At 35.9% G+C, this 21,883-nt stretch overlaps 1 protein-coding gene across 1 annotated transcript in view; it reads right to left on the reverse strand.

The window, feature by feature from the left end:
* Nucleotides 1-1,253: 1,253 nt before the first annotated feature.
* MROH9 (maestro heat like repeat family member 9) overlaps nt 1,254-21,883 on the reverse strand; it is an 85,783-nt gene continuing 65,153 nt past the window's right edge. Inside the window, exons 15-21 of the mRNA XM_058536979.1 lie at nt 19,410-19,547; nt 17,345-17,521; nt 14,712-14,864; nt 14,493-14,609; nt 13,785-13,887; nt 3,550-3,612; nt 1,254-1,781 (exon numbers count right to left, since the gene is read on the reverse strand). Coding sequence (XP_058392962.1) covers nt 1,465-1,781; nt 3,550-3,612; nt 13,785-13,887; nt 14,493-14,609; nt 14,712-14,864; nt 17,345-17,521; nt 19,410-19,547 — 1,068 coding nt within the window. The 3' untranslated portion in view covers nt 1,254-1,464. The remainder of the gene's footprint in view (nt 1,782-3,549; nt 3,613-13,784; nt 13,888-14,492; nt 14,610-14,711; nt 14,865-17,344; nt 17,522-19,409; nt 19,548-21,883) is intronic.

Consider the following 21,883-nt stretch of genomic DNA (forward strand, 5'->3'; position numbering starts at 1 on the left):
TGTAAGCTATAACATTTGCCTTCAAGAAACTTCAATTTTATGGGGCAGAAAAAGAAGAAAATTAGTAATTTCATTACAGTCGGATGAATGCAATGAAAGGTACATGCATTACAACAGCCACCTGCTTGACCCAAGGGGCCTGGAAAACGCATCTCAGATATATCAGTCAGGGTTCAATTAGAGACACAGAACCAGGGATTTGACTGTAAGCAACTGCGGGAACAGCTTAAGCAGTCTCTGCAAGGCTGTCGTCTTCACCTCAGATGCTGGAGCTTGAATTCTGCAGGGCAGACAGTTGGGAAGGGAAGAGAGGGTGCGTGTAACGTGGGAGACAAGGACAAGATAGAACCCACAAGCTCAGAACTGTGTCAGTCTCTTACGGCCTCCAATATCCATGATGTTGATGATGTGGGTGTCCTGAAGGAGAAACTGGTGTCCTTTGTTAACAGAACTGAACCCACTTGACCCAGAAGTCAGAGAAGCTGAAGGAGGACTGAGCGGAAGGTGGAGCGGCTGCTGCTCCACACCAGCGAGGTGAGCCGGCAGAGAAATGAAAACATGCGTGAGCTACAAGTTGACACGCTACAAAGCCGCAACACCTGAATCAACAGAGGAACAGGGGCTTTCGTCTAACAGCAAGTAGTTTACTGTGGCTGGAGTGGTTTATGCTAGGGTGGAAATACAGGGGTGGGAGGAGGGTGAGGTGAGAGAAATGCAAGATGAGCCTGGAGCCTTAAGTCAAAACGGATCACCGAGGATCAATGTTCATACGTCAACTTTCTTATAAACCAGGGCAAAGTGTTTGGCTGGATCCTGATGGCAATGGGGAACCCCCAACTTTGATTGACCATCCAATTTTCACTTTAGAAAGTTTAAACCAATTAGCACAGCACAATCTTCCCCTCGGGTCTCAGCTCTCCCCATTCTTCTTTCCTTCCCCACCGTTGTATCCACAGCAAACTCTCTAGCTTCCCCCAACACTCTTCTCGCCTCAATGTCTCCACCTGGAATACATTTCCCTGCTCTCTTCCCCTTCCCCTGCAAGTTCCATTTCCTTCTTTGTGAACACCACCCTAGGCAGCATTCATCCTAGCAGGATGGAAATGACCACGCTGTGTGTCACTGGACTGTGACCTTCCTGAGGATGGGAAACTTGCCTATATCTTCCAAATATATATATTTGTGCCTAGCACAGTGTCTGGCACTTCGAAGGTGTTCAATAGATGCTTATTGATTGAATCAAGTTCCAAGAGCTTCTCATCAAACACTTTGTTCATATGATTTTTCAATTTTATTAGTGGATTTGATGAAGTAGGGTTTCTGATCACTGTCAGACAGAGAGAGGCAACAAATTCTCAGATTTCTGTATTTGAATGGAGAATTAAGAAGACACAGTCAAGGCTTCCAGAATCCTTTGGAAAACCATCTACAAATAGACTTAAGTTATCAAGAAGGACAGGAAAATTATTCCTTTTCAGAGGTGCACTTCGAGGCACGAGGGAACTTCTTTCCTAAAATGTCTTTATAATTCTCATCCATAAGGCTTTCCTTGTCATTCTTCGTTTCTTTAATCCCCATAGGACTGACTGTCAGGTTGTTGGGCCCATTATAATTATAAAGAGGCTTCAATTTTTTGACGCAGATGAAGTTAAACAATCTTCGGAAGCTTTGTTTAAGATTTGAGGTGGTAAATCTATCGGCTATTTCCTTAAAAATGCTGTGGGTTATTTTCGCCAACTCCTTGATCACAGGGTCTTCATCCCGAAGCATTCGGTCAACAGCTGTAACAGCAGAAGGGTCTTTGGTTCAAGGTATCTCTCTGAGTCTGAAAGCCCTAACCCTGAATAGCCCCACCACCTTTCACAGAGTCTCCCTCCTTCCCTCCCCATCCCCTCAGTTTTCATTACATTGAGTAATAGCATCCAGAAAGTTTTCTCCTCTATCCTCACCAGATTTTATTAAAAGAAAAATGGAAATATTCACTGAATATTGACTGAGTGGCTATTATGTGCAGGCATTCTGCTAGATAGCATAAATATATATTCATGAAGAGATTCACTATTGCTCATAATAATGAAAAAAGTTGGAGTCAGTCTAAATGTTCATCAATAGGGAACTGTTTAAAAATTAGGAATATCATAAAATGAAACAGCACACACATTAACGTGATGATGTAGATCCATACTTCTTGGCGTAAAAAGATGTTTATGATACATGAGTAAGTGAAAAATGTTATGAAACAGTTATGATAGTTTTAAAAATAAATATATAATAGTTTATATTCTTTAAAAATATCTGGAATAACATATATACCAAAATGCTAATATCATTATATCCAGATACTGGGCTTGTGGGAAATTATTATTTTCTTTCTTAATGAAAAGAAATAGAGAGGGGGAAAAAGGACAGATTTAGGAAAGAGAGAGGAGAAAGAGTAAGAGGAGGAGGAAAGAAAGAAGAAAAACATTCTGAGAGACATGGAGGGAAAATTATAGTGCTTAGTGTTTAGCAGGCAGTCAATAAATATGTGTTGAATAAATGAGTGAATGAATGAACGTATGAATGAAAAAGGAAGGAAGATGATGTGTCAATGTAGGTTCATCAGTTGTAACAAATGCACCACTTTGGTGGGGGATGTTGTTAATGGGGGAGGCTATGCATGTGTAGGGGCAGGAGGTGTGTGGAAAATCTCTGTACCTTTCTCTTAATTTTGCTGTAAATCTAAAACTGTGCTAAAAAATAAACTCTATTACCAAAAAAAAAAAAGGAAGAAAGGCAGCCACCCTATTGTCTACCTCACCTGTTGTAATTCTGATCCCCATGGGGAAATAGACAGAGGCTAAGAGAGAGATGCCAAAGATCGAAACATTTTGATAGAATAAACATTACTCTTCTTAAATTCCCTCTGGTGCAAGTGTACATTGCTTTCCTTTAAAATGTAAATTCTCTGAGGAAAGGGACTTTGCTTTATTTGTTGAAGATACACCTCAGCAGCTAGAATAAAGCTGTCACATAGTAGATGCTGGGAAAATATTTGGTGGGTGAATGAATTCTCAATTCTGTAGTTCCTAAGGGCTCCAGGATGATAGTTAGATCTCAAATAATGAGAGAGATAGATGGAGAAATTGAAACAGATTGAGAAAGAGAGGGAGAATAGAAAAGAAAAAAAGATGTTTCTTAACCCAGTCCTTCATTGATTCCCCCCAAGCACCACCCACCACTACCACTCTCTTTGCATCATCCCTGGCACCATTTCAGAACTCACATGTTTTTGGGTTTTTTTGGTGAGGAAGATTAGCCCTGAGCTAACATCTGTGCCCATCTTCCTCTATTTTGTATATGGGATGCCGACACAGCATGGCTTGGTGAGCGGTGCATAGGTCTGCACCGGGAATTCAAACCCACAAACCCTGGGCTGCCCAAGTGGAGATCACGAACTTAACCACTACGCCACCAGGCTGGCCTCCAGAACTCATATGTTAATCAAGTCACAATAGTGAATTTATTTAGACCTATGCATAAAAATTTCATTATAGCCTCAACACTTACCCTCAAGCATAACTTCAATTTCATCTCTGTGTAGCAAATGGCCACACAATTTTGCCAAGTACCCTAGGCACAAAGTAAAATTAAAGTTACCCCAAAACACATTATGAAAATACATTCTCCAATATTATCTATCTATCTTTATTGCTTTCGTCAAAGCAAAGCATCTCTAGATTATCCTTGAATCATCTTTTAGCGCTTTCAAATAACTATTATTTAATAAAACTTTTTATTGAGCTATATGTATGTGTATAAACGTGCACAAATCATAACTGCACAGCCCTATGAATGACCACAAAGTGAACACTTCTAGCTACCACCTACGTCATTAAATAGTATATTACTAGCATCCCAGAAGCCTCTCTCACACCCTTCCCAATCTGCAACCCCACCCTTCAAAATATGTTTTGTGTCTGCCTCCTCTTGCTCAACATTATATTGTGACATTAATCCATGTTCTTTAATATAGCAATAGTTCATTTATTTCCATTGCTACATGGCAGAGGTTGGCGAATAGTTTTCTTGAAAACACAGCCATACTCATTAGCTCATTTGTTTACACATTATCTCTGGCTGCTTTCACCCTACAACGGTTTAGTTGTTGCTACAGAGACCATATAGTACTCGAGGCCTAAAATATTTACTATTGGGCCTTTTACAGAAAGAGTTTGCTGAACGCTGCTATATGATATTCCATCCTATGAATGAAGCATCTTTTATCCATTCTGTTGATGATGGACAGACAATGTGTTGTTTCCAATTTGCAGCTATCATGATATGATGTTATTATGGGCATGCTTGTACATGAATTTTGGTATGGATTTATATGCACTGTGGTTTGGTTTACAGCTAGTAGATTTATTGGCTGATAGATATGCTTATGTTCACCTTTAATTGTCACTGCCAAACAGTATCCAAAATGGTTGCATCAATTTTTACTCCCACCAATAATGTATGAACATTTCCATTGGTCGACATCCTCTCTAACTCCTGACATTGTTAGTTTTTTTCCTTTCAGTCATTCTCATGGGTTTGGTGGTAGTATCACATTGTGATTTTAATTTGTTTTTTGGAGGGATGATTCATAAGAGTTTTGTGTATTTATTGGCCATTTGGATATTTCTTTCGTGAAATGCCTATTCAAGTAAGTGTCTCGCCTGTTTTCATATTGAGTTGTCTGGCTTTTTCTTATTTACTTGCAGGCATTTTATATTCTGGATATTAATCTTTTAAAATGTTATGCACCTTACAAATAGCTTCTCCTACTCCACGGCTAAACTTTTCCATCTGTATTTTTTTTTTTGATGAACAGAAGTCCCTAATTTTAATGTAGTCCAATCCATCATCTTTTTATTTATGGTTATTTATGGGTGGCATTTTTTTTAAATTCAATTTTTTAGTTGTTTATTGCTAGCGTATAGAAACCCAACTGATCTTTGTATATTGATGTTGTACCTAGAAAACTTGCTAAATTTATTTATTAATTCAAATAGTTTTTCTGAATTCTTTCCAATGTTCCAACTATGCAATTATTTATTGGCAAATTTTGAAAGTTTTATTTTCTTTTATCCAAACTTACACATTTTATTTCTCGTTATTACCTTATTTCAGTTTTGGAAAATTCTTGGGCATTATCTCTTCAAGTATTTCTTCTGTCTCATTCTCTCCCCTCTCTCCTTACAGAATGCTTATGTTAGACCTTTTAATCATGTCTTATATTCTTATGTTCTTTTTGTAGTTTTCATTTTTATCTCTTCAAGCTTTGCTCCTGAGGCTGAATATTTTATTCTGATATCTAATTCTCTAAATCTCTTTCAGCTCTTTTTAATTTGCTGCTAATTTCATCCATTGAGTTCTGTATTCCATCTCATTTAATTTAATCTTTTGATCTTATTAATCACATTTATTTTAAAGTTTTTATCTAATAACTTCAATAACTGAATATCCTGAGTTGTGTTTCTATTGTGTTTGTTTTTTTCTTGTAATTAAAAATATTTTCTGTATGTCAGGTTATTTTGATTGTATGTCAGCTATTATGCATAAAATTTTGTGTAGATAATTTGAATCTGTGGTCAATGTATCTTCTCCTAGAGAGAATATTTTTGCTTTTGGCAGGCAGTTAGGGTAGAGGTATATGTTCTTAATCCACACAGGGAGTTAGGTATTCAAAGCTTCAATCATTATAAGGGCTGGTCTATTTCCCGTTTACTCTTACTCTTAGGGTGGAGACATGAGGGATCCCAGCTAAAAGCCTGGAAGTATTCACCAGGGTTCTTCCTCATTCTCAGTCCACTCCAAGTTTTGTTCCTCCGGCTCAGTGCGACACCAAAATTTCTGCACAATTCCTCAGCCTTCCAACTACCATTTTTGCATTTAGAATTGGCAAAATCTAAAAAGAAAAATAATCTCCAAATATCAGGCCTACTTCTTTTGGTTTTTCTATTCTTCTGTTCTGGATCACTGCCTTTATAAAAGCTCTCCAATGTCTTCAGATAGGTTTTTAAAATCTTTTTGAGGCTGTTCTTATTATCCTCATTTTACAGATGATAAAACCAAAACTCATAGAGATTAAGTAACTTGGCAAAGGTCACATAGCTAGTAGAGTTCATTCTGAGATTTGAATGCAAGCTTATCTGACTCTCACCAGTATTTCATATTGCCTCTGCTTCAGTCAAAATAGTGACCACAAAATCACAACAATCGATCACTTTTATAATACAATCTACAGATGGTAAAGCTCACAATACTCTGTCGGCAGGTAGAGTATGGGCTTAAAAATTTAAGAATAATGCTTGAAACAAAAGCCTGTGTGGCAGGGGTATCTTTAATTGGCATGCTTTTCCACCTGCTTGATTTTGTAATCCAATGCAATTCCTTTTAGAATTAGATTGAAGGAACAAATAAATGAATGAAAATTTTCTATGCTAGAGAGTATTAATTTCTCCTAATATCAAATTGCTTTTTTTCCCTTTAGTTCTCTTGCTAAAACTACTGAGTTTTAGCCGGACACATTGCCACCTAGCAGATGACTAGATTTTCAAAACTTCTTTGCAGCTAGGTGTGGCAACACGCCTATATTCTGGGCTAATGATCATTTAGCATGATATTTGCTCTTTAAAGAGATGGGTGTGACCTCTTGATATTTTTTCCTTTCCAAGTGACTGGCATGTAGAAGTGGTTCCAGGAGCTGGAGCACACATCTTGGACCTGATGTAGGAAGCCGTGTGATGAGAATGCTAGAGCAACAAAAAAGCTGGTGCTAGTCTACTTACACTTGGACTGTTACATGAGAGAAATAAATTACTATCTTGTTTAAGCCATGGTTCTATTTGGGTCTTTCTTACACTGCAGCAACTTATTTCATAAACACAATATTGCCACACTGGAACAAAACAGGTGGCAAAATTAGGCAAAAACATCTGAAAATTAAATGGCTCTATTGAAAGTCACAAATGAACTTTCACAGAGAATTTGATGTATTGAAAAACATGGCAGATGAACTAAAATGCCGACAAGGCCCACCTGGGTGTGATGTCAGCTATGTGGAAGAATGCAATTGGTGGTGGTGGGGAGGGTGGTGAACAGGAAGTACAAGCTCCATCCACAAGTGGGGCCGGTGGTCGGCTCCGCTCAGCTGCTACCATGCAGAAACACAGGTTCAGTGTAGCCTTATCTTCCTTTTCCTCCCACAAAATAATTAGAAATCCAGATACTTCTGTAAAAACTCAAATTTTAAACGTTGGCAATTGTGATACACTTCTAGCTGCCAATCCAATTTCATTGTCCCCTTCTTGCCCATTTAAAAAACCATATTCCAAGCATCTCATGGAACTAATGGCGGCACTGTGAAAGTTCTGATCCTTCGGGGGGTAAGATAAACCACTGGCTGGGACTTTGAAGAACACTTTGTAAAATTGGGTTGATCCAGCCACACCTTCTGCCCTTTACCTTTTTGTTTTTTCCTTGGTGTAACACTATTAAAATGCTGAAGGTAATCAGAAAATGCAAATGGGAATAAAAGCCACATGTTAAGGATGGATGGCATTATAAAGTCAACGATGCTACGAACATCTATGTACATACATCATTTCTCACATGTGAGTATATCAGAGGACAAATTTTCTTAAGAGGAGTTTACTGAGTCAAGAGAATATGCATTTCACATTTTGATGAATGTTACCAAACTGTTCTTCTTAGAGATTGTAGCAATTTACACTCTCACCAGTAAAATGATTGCCTACTTCCTGCAACCTGGACAAAACTGTGTAGTATGAAACTTTTTGATCTTTTTCAATTTGATGGATAGAAACATTTCATTATTTCAACTTGCATCACTTTTTGGATGAAGTTGTGAAAATTTTATTTTATGAGCCAAATATATTTTTTTCATGTTCTTTGTCCATTCTTCTAGTGGGTTGTCTTTTCTTATGGACTTGTAAGGATTCTTTAGACAGTAAGAATTCATCCTTTCTAAATGATAAATGTCATAATTATTTTATCCCAATTTGGCTTTGACTCTGTTTATAGTAGTTTTGCCTTGCAGAAATGTTTACTTTTTACAAGGTTTATCAGTCTTTTCTTTATGGTTCCTAGATTTTGACTTTTACTGAGAAAGATCTTACCCCATGATTATAAAGCAAATTCTTCCACACTATTTTATTTATTATTATGGTTTCATTTTTAGCATTTGAGCTTTTGACCATCTGGAACTTATTTAGTGTAAGAAGTGAGACAGGAATGAAATAATTTTTAAAATTCCAGATGGCTCACCAAGTGTCCCCAAACCATTTAAGGAATATTCTATATTTTCATCACTGTTAGTTAAAGCCAATGATTCACTTGCTAAAATATTGCATGTTTTGGGGGTTATTTCTGGATCGCATTTTGTTCCATTTGTCTGTCTATTCATTCCGTGTGATTTTGATGACTGTAGCTATATTAATATCTGAGAGGGTTGGTTCTCTCTCTCTCTCTCCCTTTTTTCAGTTAGAATTTCCTGGATATTCTTGCATATTAACTTTTCTGCATTAATTTTAGAACCAACATGTCAATTTTTTTTTTTAAAAGCCCTATTGATATTTTAATTGGTATCTCATTCTATATACAGATTCATTTAGGAAAGAATTGGCACATTTTAAATTGCGATTCTTTCTTTCTCAAAATATGGTTTATGCCTTTCTATTTATTCAAATCTTCTTTGTGTCTTTCAGTAATGTTTGCAAGTTTTCCTTATAGAAATATTGCATATATTTTAAAGTTTCTTTTAGATCTCCCCTCCTCCTCCCATCTGTCCTTCCTTCCTTCTTTCTTTCCTGTCTTCTTTCCTTCCTTCCTTCCTCCCTCCCTCCCTCTCTCATTTCCCTCGCTCCCTCCCTCCCTATGGGACTCTTCCCCCACCCCCACAGACCTCTCTTCCTCCCTCCCTTCTTCTTTCCTTTCTCCTTTCTTCCTTCCTCCTCCTCTTCCTCATTCTTCCCTCCCTTCTTTATTTTTCACCCATTGTAAATGAAACCTTTTCTTCCACTGTGTTTTCTGATGCATAAGTTGTTTTTTGTATAGGAAAGTTATCGATTTTTCAGATTAGCATAAGTTTTAAATAAAAAATATAATAAATACAAAAAGGTATATATAATAGTTGTACATTTAAAAAAGTTGTAATAAATGGAACATTCATGTGCCCTGCTATAGGCTTAAGAAATAGAAAATACTGGTGCTTTTTATGTCCTTCCTTAAACACATTTTTCTTCCTTCCTCCTCCTTTCAGGTAAACCATTATGCTGAATTTTGTGTTCACCATTTCCTTGATTTTTCATACCATTTTCTAGCAAATTAATATGAATTTCCAAGTAATGTACTTATAGATGTGTCTGCTTTGACCTTTATATAAGTGGCATGTATTCTTTTTTTTTTCATTCAATGTTTGGTTTTTGGTAGTCTATTTTGGTGAGTGGAGTTATAGTTCATTTTTGTTTTTTGTTTTTTTTTTTAATTTCCTTGCTATCCAATGTTTCATTTGTGATCATACAACAATTATTTACCTACCCTACTTGTGATGGACATTTGGATCATTTCCAGTTTTTCTGTTGTTACAAATAATACTGCAGTGAACTTTCTTTTACATGTCTCCAAGTACACCTATGTAGGAGTTTCTCTAAGGTGTATACCTAAAATTGGTATTTCTAGGTCATAGGGACATTATACTCAACTTCAGCTTACAAGATAACATAAAATTATTTTCTAAACGTTTGTATCAATTTCTGCTTCCACTATTACCAGCAAAAATTCCCATTGCTCCACATTTTTTTCAACCCTATGATATATCTGTGTATGTCTATATATAATTTTACTTTTTAAATTTAATAACATACATATCATAAGGGCATGTATCATAAATGTACAGCTTAGGGAATTTTCAAATGCTAATACATCCAAGGTCAAGACACAGGCACAAGATACAACCCAAAAATCCCCTCTTGGGCTCCCTTTCAGTCTCCACAAGTATAAACATTATCTGTAGTACTAATACCATTGGTTAGGTCTAGCTGTTTTTGTATTTTATATCAATGGAATCATACAGTACGTACTCTTTTTGTGACTGGCTTCTGTTACTCAACACTGTAAGGTTTATCCACTTTGCCGTATGTAGTTATAGATTTTTTCTTTTTCATTGCTAGATAGTATTTCATTGTGTGAATCTACCACAATTTATTCATCTAACTGTTGACTTGCAGGATTGAGTTATAACTAATAGTGCTTCTTTGAATATTCTAGTGCATATTTCTTTTGTGAACACGTATGTATTTCTTTTATACAGAATTCCTGAGTTACAGGATACGGATGTGTTCAGTTTTATCAGGTACAGCTGAGCAGTTTTCCAAAGTGGTTTATGAATTTTCACTTCCAACAGCACATAAGAGAGTTCTGATTGTTCCATATCCTTAATAACATTTAGGATTGTCAATCTTTTTCATTTTAGACATTCCATTGGATGTATAATGGTATCTTATTGTGGTTCTAATTTGCATTTTCCTGATGACTAATGAAGTCAAATATCTTTTCATATGTTTGTTGGTCATTTGGATATCCTTTTCTAAGAAGTATAAGTTAAGTCATCATCCATTTTTCTATTAGGTGGTCTTTTTCTTATTGATTTATATAAGTTCTTTACATATCCTGATATGATTTTTTTGTTAGATACATGTATTGTAAACAACTTCCATTTGGTGGTTACCTTTCCTTTCGGATAATGGTGTCTTTTGATAAAGAGAAACTTTCAATTTTAACATCAGTTTTTCTTTTCCTATATTTAAAAAAAATTTTGCCACTCTGTTGATTGTGAAATGGAATGTTATTGCTGTTTCAATTTGCATGCCTTTCATTATTTATATCTTGAGCATCTTCTCACATGGTTATTTGCATTCATGTTTTCCCTTCTGTGAAATTTCTTTGCATGGTTTTCATTTTTATTTATTCTTGCTCTTTTTATTTTTTGTTCTATAGAATTTTTGTCTTTTTCTTATTAAGTTATTATACTTAATATACTTGGGATATTAATATGTTTTATTATATGTAGTGCAAATATTTTCTCCCAGTGTGTTACTTGATTTTCATATGTTTTTGTCTTTAGAAATATTTTGCTTACCTTTGGTTACAAAGATATTATCCTACATTTTCTTCTGAAAGTTTTTAAAGATACGTGCTTCACATTTACGTGGCTTGATACATCTAGAATTAATTTTTGTGTAGAGTGTCAGGTAGGAATTTGTGTGTGTGTATTCTCAATTGTCTTAGCACCTTTTATTAGACAGCCCATCATTTCTGATCTGATAGACACTGCCAGTTCTGATTTATACATTAGGTCTCTGTATATGTGTCGATCTGTTTCTACACTTTCTATTCTGTTTCATAGGTCTGTTTGTCTTTCCTTGGGTAAGTAACAGACTATCTAAAATTCTATAACTTCATAATAAATCTTTATAACCGTTGGACTAGCAGCCCACATTTTTCTCTTCAGGAGTATCCTGGCCTTTTGCTCTTCCCCATCCATTTGGAATCAACTTGTCAAGATCTATAAAATCATCTGTTGGTATTTTTATTACAATTGCACTGAACTCAGTGAACTCAGTGAACACTGAAATCAGTATTTCTCAACAAGTTTTCAGTGGGCTTTCTAGATGGGATAGTTTGTTCGTGAATAGCACTGTCACAATGATTACTGAATATTGAGCATACTCTCGTCCATTAAATGAATTACCAACCTGGAAGCAAGCCGGCAGGGGAGCTTGGGAGGTGTAGACCATAGAGGTCAGTTTCTAAAGGCACAGAAAAAAGCAAAAAATGGTGGAGAATGGATTGGGCAATGGAAGTCCAAAGTTAAGTAGATATTGCATGTCCTTTTGCAGTAGTTTATCCTTTCATTCTTTAGTTGGCTGAATTCCTTCCTTCAACGATATCTTCAAGAAGGGTTCATCCTGAGTTCTTGTGTTTTTGAAAATGTTTTCCTATTATCATCATAGTTGGATATAATTTTGCTGATTATAAAATTCTTCAGTCACAATTTTCTTCCCACTTAATGATTTTGTAGGCACTAGTCTACAATATTTTAGAATTGCATACTGAAGTGGACAAATCTAATGCCAGAGTTATTTATTTTGTAACTTAAAGGTGACTTTCTTCTTTTTTTGCTTAAATGCTCAAAGAATTCTTTAACTCTAAACTTCCATAACTGTATTAGGAAATGTCTATATAAAATATTTCTTGAAAAATTATTTACCATCTCAGTACACTTAATCAGGTCTTTTTTATTTCTTAAATTATATCTTTGCATAATTTTTCTGTTCTAATTGTATATTTTTCTTCTTTAGGCATATCATTTATGCATATTTGCATTTCTTTCATCTATCATCTATATCTCTCATTGCTCCCTAATGTTTCAGACCATTTCTTGCTGATTTTCATTTTATTTTGCTAGCATTTCTCAGCACTGTACTCCTTGTCTCTTACTGGGTTATCAACAATATATATTTTCTTTTCTGCTGATAGCAATGTAGTTTTTCTAAGGGCTATATATTTTTTTCTTACACTTTCCCCCTATACTTGAAAGCTTATTTTTCATGTGCTTCCACTATCTTGTCATATGGTCTCTGTGCTCTTATCTATACTTTAGATCTTTATTTCAAAAAGCTTTGGATTCACAGAAATATTTATCATGAACTTCATCTGCTCTGTAGAAACATTTTCTAAATTTGTTTTTCTTTTTTCTTTCCTCTCATTTCCCCTGGAAATACCTCTGTAGAAAGAGAATGCCATTTCCTTTTTGATTACTTATTTTTGGATCTTGCACTATTATATACACAGGACTGTTTGTGGAAAGTTCCAGGGTAGAATTCAAGATAGCAGGAATTCTTTCCAGTTTGAAATAAAGTTCTTATGACACAAGGTTTTCTGTGACTCTGTGTGTGTGTGTCTTCCTGTACTCCTCTCTGATCAACACAGATCTAGTGCTGATCATAATTCAGTTTGTCTTCTACCCTGACTAACTGACAGACTCCTCTCTAGAGGTATGATGGGACGATGTATTTCCTCATTTTTTGATGCTCCATGATGCCAAATACGGTCAAGGGAAGATCCTACTACCAAGTTGGGAACTCACGTGCGATTATTCCAAATAAAAGATTATTAGTTTTGATCTCCATGGTAAGAATCTAGTGGGAAAAAACTGGTCTGGTTTGTCAAAGATCAAAAACTTCAGTTGTCTTCTTTTAGAACCTTCCTGCACTCCCCCTACTTCTACATATTTTTTTAACTTTACTAGATTTCATAGCTCTTCCTCATCTATTGTAGTTTGTAGTTACAGATGTCCCAAGTTTTGCTGCAGATGGTGTTTGTATATTTTAATATTATTTTTATTATTCTCATTATTCTTATGTTTAGTGATTTTTAAGCGGTGAAGGGGAATAGTTAGTAGTGGTTTGCCACCGCCTTAAATTGCGAAATTCGTCCTGTTGATTACACTTTGTATAATAATTTAATCACACGGCTGTGCTCACTGTGTCTTATAACATAGAACCCTCTCCTAGTCACACATGTTGACCTCTGTGCATCACAGATGTCACCATCACAGGTGCTGTCCATCACAAACAAAGACAATGATCGTTTCTTCAAGGAGGAATTCCAGCTGCTAGCCTATTCTGCACATGTTAAGGTAAATTAGGAAACGAGAATTGAATTTTATTTACCTATTAAAATAACTGATGTTCTCCTCAGATGTGCCCGGGAGCTCTTCAAGAATCCTAAGGTATCAGATATCAAATCTCTAATGTACCTTCCATGAGAAAGACGCTGAGAATAAAAAGGAAAAAAAAAATACTCTCTCAATTGTTGAAAAAGCACATTTGCTCCTTCCAGAGAGGCTTCCAGAGAAAAGAACTTGGTTGCTTATACCAAATCTGGACTGATTTAAAACCTGGGGACTTCTATGTATGAATTTACCCTTCTGCTTGCACATATTATTCAATTTATTATATGATTCCCAAGCCCAACTTTGTGTTTCCAGCCTTTGGTTAGCATTCTTCCATCACCACTTATCTATCACTGCAGTTCATGCTGGTTTTCAGAGGACCAGCTCATTAGGCGGTGACAAAGTAATTCCAATTTTTCTTTTGATGATCTGGAATGCTGTTCCTACCTTTATATCCATCCATAGCTCAAAGTAGGTGGGTTGGAGGATGAAAATAAGATAGATGGTCAATGTTGAAGAAAAGGAAGTGGAAAACTTTAACTTTCTCTGGTCCTAAGCCCTAGATGTAATCACTCATTTATTATCTTTTCTTCACATTCCTTCTCCAAGACCCGCTCTTGTCCCCAGCACACTTTCCATCACTTTGGGTGTCCTTTAAAGTTCTTCCTATAACTCTTATGGTAGCAAACACTGAGGGGTCACTTACGAGACTGTTACAGATGTTGATCACCAGCAGCTCAAAATTGTAATTCTCTTCAGTGAGCGAATATGGTTTTGACCAACCTAATTCTGAGGCACAGATTTCTAATGTGTATTTACATGCCTGTGAAGTAGAAAAGAGGTCATTGAGGATGCGTTTATCCAGTGTTACATGAAACACTGTGATTCTCTGCAAAACTAAGAAACACAGGATCACAGGACTTACTTTAACTACTTTTGTCTCTGTATCCTCCAAAAACAGGATCAGGGGCACCAAGACTCGAAGAATCACATCATTCAGCATCCATGTGTACTGACTCATGTCCCTGAGCAATTCACCAAAGTGTTGAATGGCCATACTCCGAATCTCTCCGTTACTCTGGAATATGCACACAGAAAACGGCCTCATTTGAGGATATTACTGGGGCTTCTTTCTTTAAGCAGTGGGAGATACATATATATATATATCACTTTTTCATATATATGTTTAGATGTATTTATATGTATATATACTATCTGTGCATATATACTATATATGTATATGTACATATGCACATATTTATGAAATTATTATTATCATTTATTTTTAGAAAAGATCCACATTGGGTCGTCTAACTGGTCAGTTCTTCTTTTGATTTTAAAATAAGATTTGTTTACCAAAATTCAAATTGCACTAAAAAAAATCCCCTGTGAAAGTAAGTTTCTTAAATTTAGGAAGACGGTATTTAACAATGTCTTAAAAATATAAACTGGAATAATCTGTATAACTTGAGGATAATTTCTACAAAGATACTTTAAAGTAACCATGCTGTATTCAAATGCTGGAGGCCTTTGCAGAGTTGCCAGTGAATACCAATGGGAGCTCTTTGCATACTGGCATAGAACCAGGTTTTCAAGGGCTTGCTGATGCCAAATAGGAAGTTGATTGGATTATAAAGATTCTAGAAGAGAAAAACTGCAATTTCTTCTTCTGAAAAATTGTCAGAGGAAGAAGTTAATTTTTAAAAATATAATATCACCTTCCAGTTTTTAAGAAATGTTTATGATTTTTTTTTACCTCTTCCTTTCTGTTCTCAGGAATATATCAACTATATTCCCAACAAAATATAAATGGCTAATATGGTTTCATATGTTCTTTTCAGATGTAATTATGGGGATCAAAGCCTAAACCTAAAGCAGTGATAGTCAAATCATATGTCACAGGGGCTGGATAGGTGATGTAAATGAGTGAAGCGAGTGGCATTCAAGGAAAGCAGGGAGACGATGGAGACCAGGACAAAGGAGAGCCCTGGTCTTTCTCAGAGAGGGCACTCAGCTCCCGCAGACTGTTGCCAAGTGGGTTTGTGGGCTCCAGTATTCCCAGATCTTCTGACATTTCACTCACAATTCAGATTTTTGTGAGAAATATTCCAGTTTAAGAATATCGGACTTATACTGTTTGAGAGCTAAACTTAACACACTTGCAAGTTGCATTGATCTGTCAGCTACCTGTTTGTATTCTCGGACTCCAAGAAGATGTGCCAGCTATTGAAAGGCTGTATGGACCAGTGGAAAGAGCTCTGGAGTGCCCCATACCTGTTGAAATCCCAGTTTTGTCCCCCATAGGTTTAGTAAACTTGATGAAAGTTTTTTTTTTTCTTTTAATATTGAGAAACATAGGAACATAGGTTCATTAATATCCTAACATTTTTCAAATGTTCTGCCTCCAAGGAATGACGTAGGGTAAATTGATACTTGATAACTTTCTAGTCTCTCTGATTTTCTTCTTTGCATTTGGTTTGGTTTGATTATTTATTTAGTTAGTGGGGCTTTCCCCCCTCCAAATGATTTCATTTTTAAAATAACTTTTTACATGGACATTCCAACTACTTATTAGTGTGCGAATTTGGCCAAATATTCACTTCTCTTTGCCTCAGTTTCCTTATATATAAACTGGATAATAGTAAAAGAGTTGTTTAGAGAATTATATGAGATAGTGCATGTCAATCCCTTACAATGATGCCTCGTACACAGTAAATGCTCAATAAATTTTAGCCAATATTATTATTACTATTATTATTATTATGCTTATGAAAATAATTTTTGCCACTAAATTCTTTACTTTCTATAATTTAATAATATTGTGCCTGTCATTGAAATCTAAATAACTAAGAACATAAATTTTGGCAAGATAAATTACTAAGAAATAATTCTCTGGTTCACAAACAATTTATTATAGAAATCTTTAAAAATAAAAATAAATAGATTCCCCATGGCATACTGAAGTGTTCTTGCTTATTAAAATATATTACTGTCATCTAACTTTTCTGGAACACACTTATTACCACACAAAATGAGAATTTTCAAAATGCACAACTTTCTGATGAGATACTTTTTAATTATACTTTTATATGATAATAACAAACACGTTTGAGGCATTACATACGTTGTTTCTAACCCACATGATACACCTGCTACTGTCTCTATTTTACAGATGGGGAGACTGATGCACTAAGATACTGAACCACTTGCTCAAGATTTCACATCTAGTAAGAGACAGAATGGGAATTTGAACCCAGTCAGTTCAGATCCAGAGTTAACCAGTATATAGCCACTAAGCTCCCATTCCTCTTTCATCCAAGGACGGAGGCTGTTCTTTGATTCTCCTTTGTTATAGGTAGACTTTTCCAGGTTCTCGTAAAAAAAAAAAAGACAGTGCTTATCTGACTAATTTTGTTATCTCTGGAAAAGAAATGGTGGCCCTGCCCAAAATGACTATCTTCTGTTGCCTCATTCTGGGACGTAATGCCATTGCCTCAGCTGGGGCTTCAGCTGAACTATAAAACCTAGTGATCGCACACATCTTACTGTGTAACTCACATGATCCATCAGAGGACAGTAGCTGGAAGCAATTCTGGTACACAAAGAGGAGTAGGTCACCTTGTCCAGTTTGTCTAAAAGTTTTCGAACGGTGAGCAAGGCCTGAATTGTAACAGTCTTGTCTTTGGAGAGGAAGGCATCCAGGATGGATGTTAATAAGCTGCAGACATTTTCTATCTACATATAAAAGGAAAACAATGGTGGGGTTTTGGAACCAGAAGGAGCCTTGAGCCAGCATTTCGTGTGCACACCTCTGCGCAGTGTGCTGGAGTTGGCTCACAAGAGTCAATTCTCAAACCGTCAAACCTTTTGTAAGCTGATCATTAAAAAGAGTCACTATTAAAAATTAAATTTTATGAATTTAGAAATAAATAAAAACAGTGGTAGTAAATACTCACAACTTACCACTTCCTGTTTCTTTTGCTATGTTTTACTCTTATATGCCCTTGAGGTTATTTATATGTATTGTATCAGTATGGTGGTAACATTAAATAATGATGTGCTATTGTGCATCTCTTCCCAACTCCATGTTTAATGACGTCCCTTTGATAGCTTAAAATCAGCCATGGTGGGAGTATTTACACCAGGGAAATTGATCTTATTTCCAGGAAGCTGATTGTTAAACATTTACCAACACACCACTGGCAGTATGACCTCTAAACAGTGACCTGTTTGCACATGAGAGACACTGAGTTGCTGAGCCAGGTCATAGGAGTAAATTGCAGTTCAGAGCCAAAGAATATAAGGCAAGGAAAAACATGAAAAGGAGACACCAAAGAAGAGAAAGAAAGGCTGGAAAGACAAGAAGTACAATAAATAAATAAATACTATTTGCAAGAATAATAGCCAGAGGCCACTTGTGTCTGGCTGGAAAGTTGAGTCTTTACCCATAGTAGGTGAAACCTCAGCTCAGATCACTCTCCACTAGTTCTCTCTCCCTCTCTTAGATAACCCTGGCGCAGTATCTCCCTTTCAGTTCTTAATAACATTGGGAACAGTGCTAGACAAGGCAATAAATAACTTGCTGTTTACTAAAAAAAAGGTGCGTTGAATTGCATGATTTATTTAAAGCAAAGAGACCACGGCTCATTTCATTCTAAATTCAAAATGAGTGTCCCTTGACAGCCTTTAGGCTCTCAGAGACTATGCTTAATAGATAAACAAAGACTTGTTGTTAAATCAGCAATGATTTATGGACCATCTGCACTCTCAGCATAGTGCAAAGTACTTTGGAATTTACAACAGAATTACAAAACATAGGGGTGTGCTTAGATTCAATCCTCCTGGAAGGCAAGAAGTATTTATGTGACTCAGTGGGAAACAATATAAGACAGTGGTTCTCAAGTTTAACCTGTATTAGAATCACCTGGAGGACTTTTGAGACCACAGATTGATTGATGGGCCCCACTTTCAGGATTTCTGATTCTACAGGCCTGGGGTGGGGCCTGACAATTTGTGTTTCTAGCATGTTTCCAGGAGATGCAGATGTTGCTGGTTCAAGAATCATATGGAGAGAACCGCTGATACAAAATGTTATAAAAGCAATTGCTCGTAGTTGGCGTGGCTCTGAAAGTGAGGAGGCTGCTAGAGATGAGAATATTCAGTGAAATTTGACTTGAGCTGATCGTTGAAAAGGGAGAAAATTGTGAATATGTATGAGTGAAGGAAGAAAGTGTTACGAGTGGAAGAAAAAGCTTGAGCAAGTGCTCTGAGATAGGAACTAATGTGTATGCATGTGTGTACGCTGGGGGGGAAATTAACGCATATGTGTGTGGTTTAGACTATAAGAACAGTGTTCGTGTTGGGCAATGCTGATAAATTCTGAGTGCAGTGAATGATCTTCTGGGAAAAATGTAAATGAGGTGATAAAGCCACTAAACTGATTTAACACATCCCTTCCACTCAACCCAGTCTCCTTATTGATAAAGTATCAGGTTTTAATATTGTTTTGGCTATACAGAAACTGAAAAATATCAGTGTTTTATTGGTAAGGATATTGAATAATATCAAATCTCAGACTATGACTTCGATGGTGCTGGCAGAGACAAATCACACACACACGTACCTCATTGATAACTGGTGCCAGGTGAGCAATTTTCTGAAGGCTCAGCTCACTCACTGTAGGATTGGAGTCTTTGACCCAGTTTCTGAAGAGAATCAAAAATTCTTCCGGGAATGGGTTCTTGAAGAAGTTATTCAGAAGCTGAAAGAACACAGTTAATAAGTTCATAAGTAGAGTAAAGGCCAATGTACAATTTCTGCTTCAGTTATAAAAATTAAGACATTTTCAAGAGAACTGGAACACAAGTCACACTAAAACTCCAAATACTTATACGTATTCCTACATATATTTCTGTGTTCATAGAAGGAAGAAGTAGCAATCATAATAGGAAATAGATGCTTTGTTTTATATATATATATTTATTATTTGTATATTATATATTTATATATATTATAAATAGTATATTTATATGTATACATATATTTATTTATCTTTTTTCTGTCCGTTGTTGGAAACCAAGTGACCAGATTTAACTTACCTCTCTCTCCCAGGTTGTAGTCAGGTGGGAGAATTCCTTGACCATGAATGTTTATATATGCTGGGAGGTCATGCCTACTATGAGCTTGGCACCGTCCTTGTAAACGTGGATACAGTAGCGAGCAAAACAGTCTCCATCCATCACCTTGGAGCTTATAGACTAGCTGGAGAGACTGATACTGTGCAATGATACTATAACACACTATACTATACTACTCTAGTGAAAAGAGAACTGCTAACTGTGATCAGTATTAAAAAGGAATGCTACAAGGTGCCACAAGAACATTTAAAGGAGTACTGAATTTAGATTGTGTAGTGTAGATTGAATTTAGAATGAAAAGTGATATTTGGATTTGGACTTGAAAGCAGAGTTGGCATTAGCCAGATAAAGTGTTTGGAGAGATATCTCCAAGGCGGGTAGCTCATGTGCAAAGGCCCTGAGGTAGATGAAGCAGGGTGTGTTTGAGCACCTGAAAGAAGGCCAGAGTGATGGGAAGAAAGGGAAGGGAAGACTGGAGGCCAGGTTAACAAGTTTTAGTCTTCAACAGCTAATACCCAAAATGAAGATGTGATTACCATGAGCCTTTATGCATCTAATAACTAACAGCCAAAATATACATATTTGTAAAATCTCTTAGAAACACTATGACAGTTTTATAAAAAACTAATTTTCATGGAAGAATTTAAAATATCACCAAGACAGATCAAGTACACGGAAAAATAGAGAGTGAGAGAGAACAAGAGGGAGGGAAAGTGAGTGAGAGGGAAGGAGGGAAGGAGTGAGAGAATGTAGCATTCTTTTCAACATCCCAAAGAACTTTCATGCAAATTAAATACCAGATCAAAAAAACCCAACAACTTCCCTAAAGTAAAACATTTCAAAAGCACTTAAAAAAAAAACAAACCATGGCATATGTAATAAAATAAGAAACCAAGAAGAAAGTTTAAATGGAAAAACAAGAAAGCCAATAAGTACTTGGAATTTAAGAGAACCTTTCCCCATTTTGTGCATTAAAATTATAAACCACAGAAGAAATCAAACATACAATAAGGATTCCTACAAAACAACAAAAAACAGTAAAAGATTATATAATACAATAAATATCTACACTGTAGTTGGAAGTAAATGCATAACTTGACTTTACTCAAAAAGAAATGTTAAAAATGAAGAAGTTATTTATTTCCTGAAATTACAAGAAATAAAATACCACAAAAAATAAAATAGTGCTAAAGAAAATTAGCGTAAGAAAATAATACAGGCAGAGATTATTGAATTGGAAACAAAAAAAGTAGAATTAATAACTCTAATGCCTGGTACGCACGAGAAAACCATTAACATAGATTTTGACCAATATAATATTAAAAAGGACACGAAAAATGAGCACTGAGGAAAAAAGTGTGAAGTAGATTAAAATTTAAAGGGGATACTGCATACTCTCTGCCGGTGGTCTTGAACCAAGGATGCACACCAGGATCTTCTGGGGCAGCTTTTCCATATTACACATGTTGGGGCTTCGTTTCAGTCATGAAGCAAAGAAAGTTAGATAATTGAAATAGATTAGGAAATGGAAGACTGATAGTTATCAGTGTGTGATTTCCAAATAGGATCAAGTTCAATTCTTTTTGAGTGATCTCTACACATCAAAATGTAAAGGCACATTTTCCCTTTATATTTAGTAACTAATCTGTGGGGTGACATCTTGGTACCATGTGAATATTCTATTTTCCAACAATTTTTGTCTTATTGGTTTTAAAATTCATTGATGATTTTTTCTTCATTCAGTTATTACATTGGGCCTTGCAAAATAGTGATTTTCTACTTCTAGCATTCCTTCTACATTTACCGGCTGGCATCCGTCTCTGTCTCTGTCTCTATCCATCTGTCTGTCTGTCTCTCTCTCTTCCAGCTCTCCAATTTTGAGTACCACCAAGGACTCACACATTTAAAAAATTTTTTTCAACATATTACAATTATTTGCAGTTACTATTTCTTTGATGCT

The sequence above is a fragment of the Diceros bicornis genome, chromosome 4, assembly GCF_020826845.1.
Source record: "Diceros bicornis minor isolate mBicDic1 chromosome 4, mDicBic1.mat.cur, whole genome shotgun sequence".
NCBI lineage: Eukaryota > Metazoa > Chordata > Mammalia > Perissodactyla > Rhinocerotidae > Diceros > Diceros bicornis.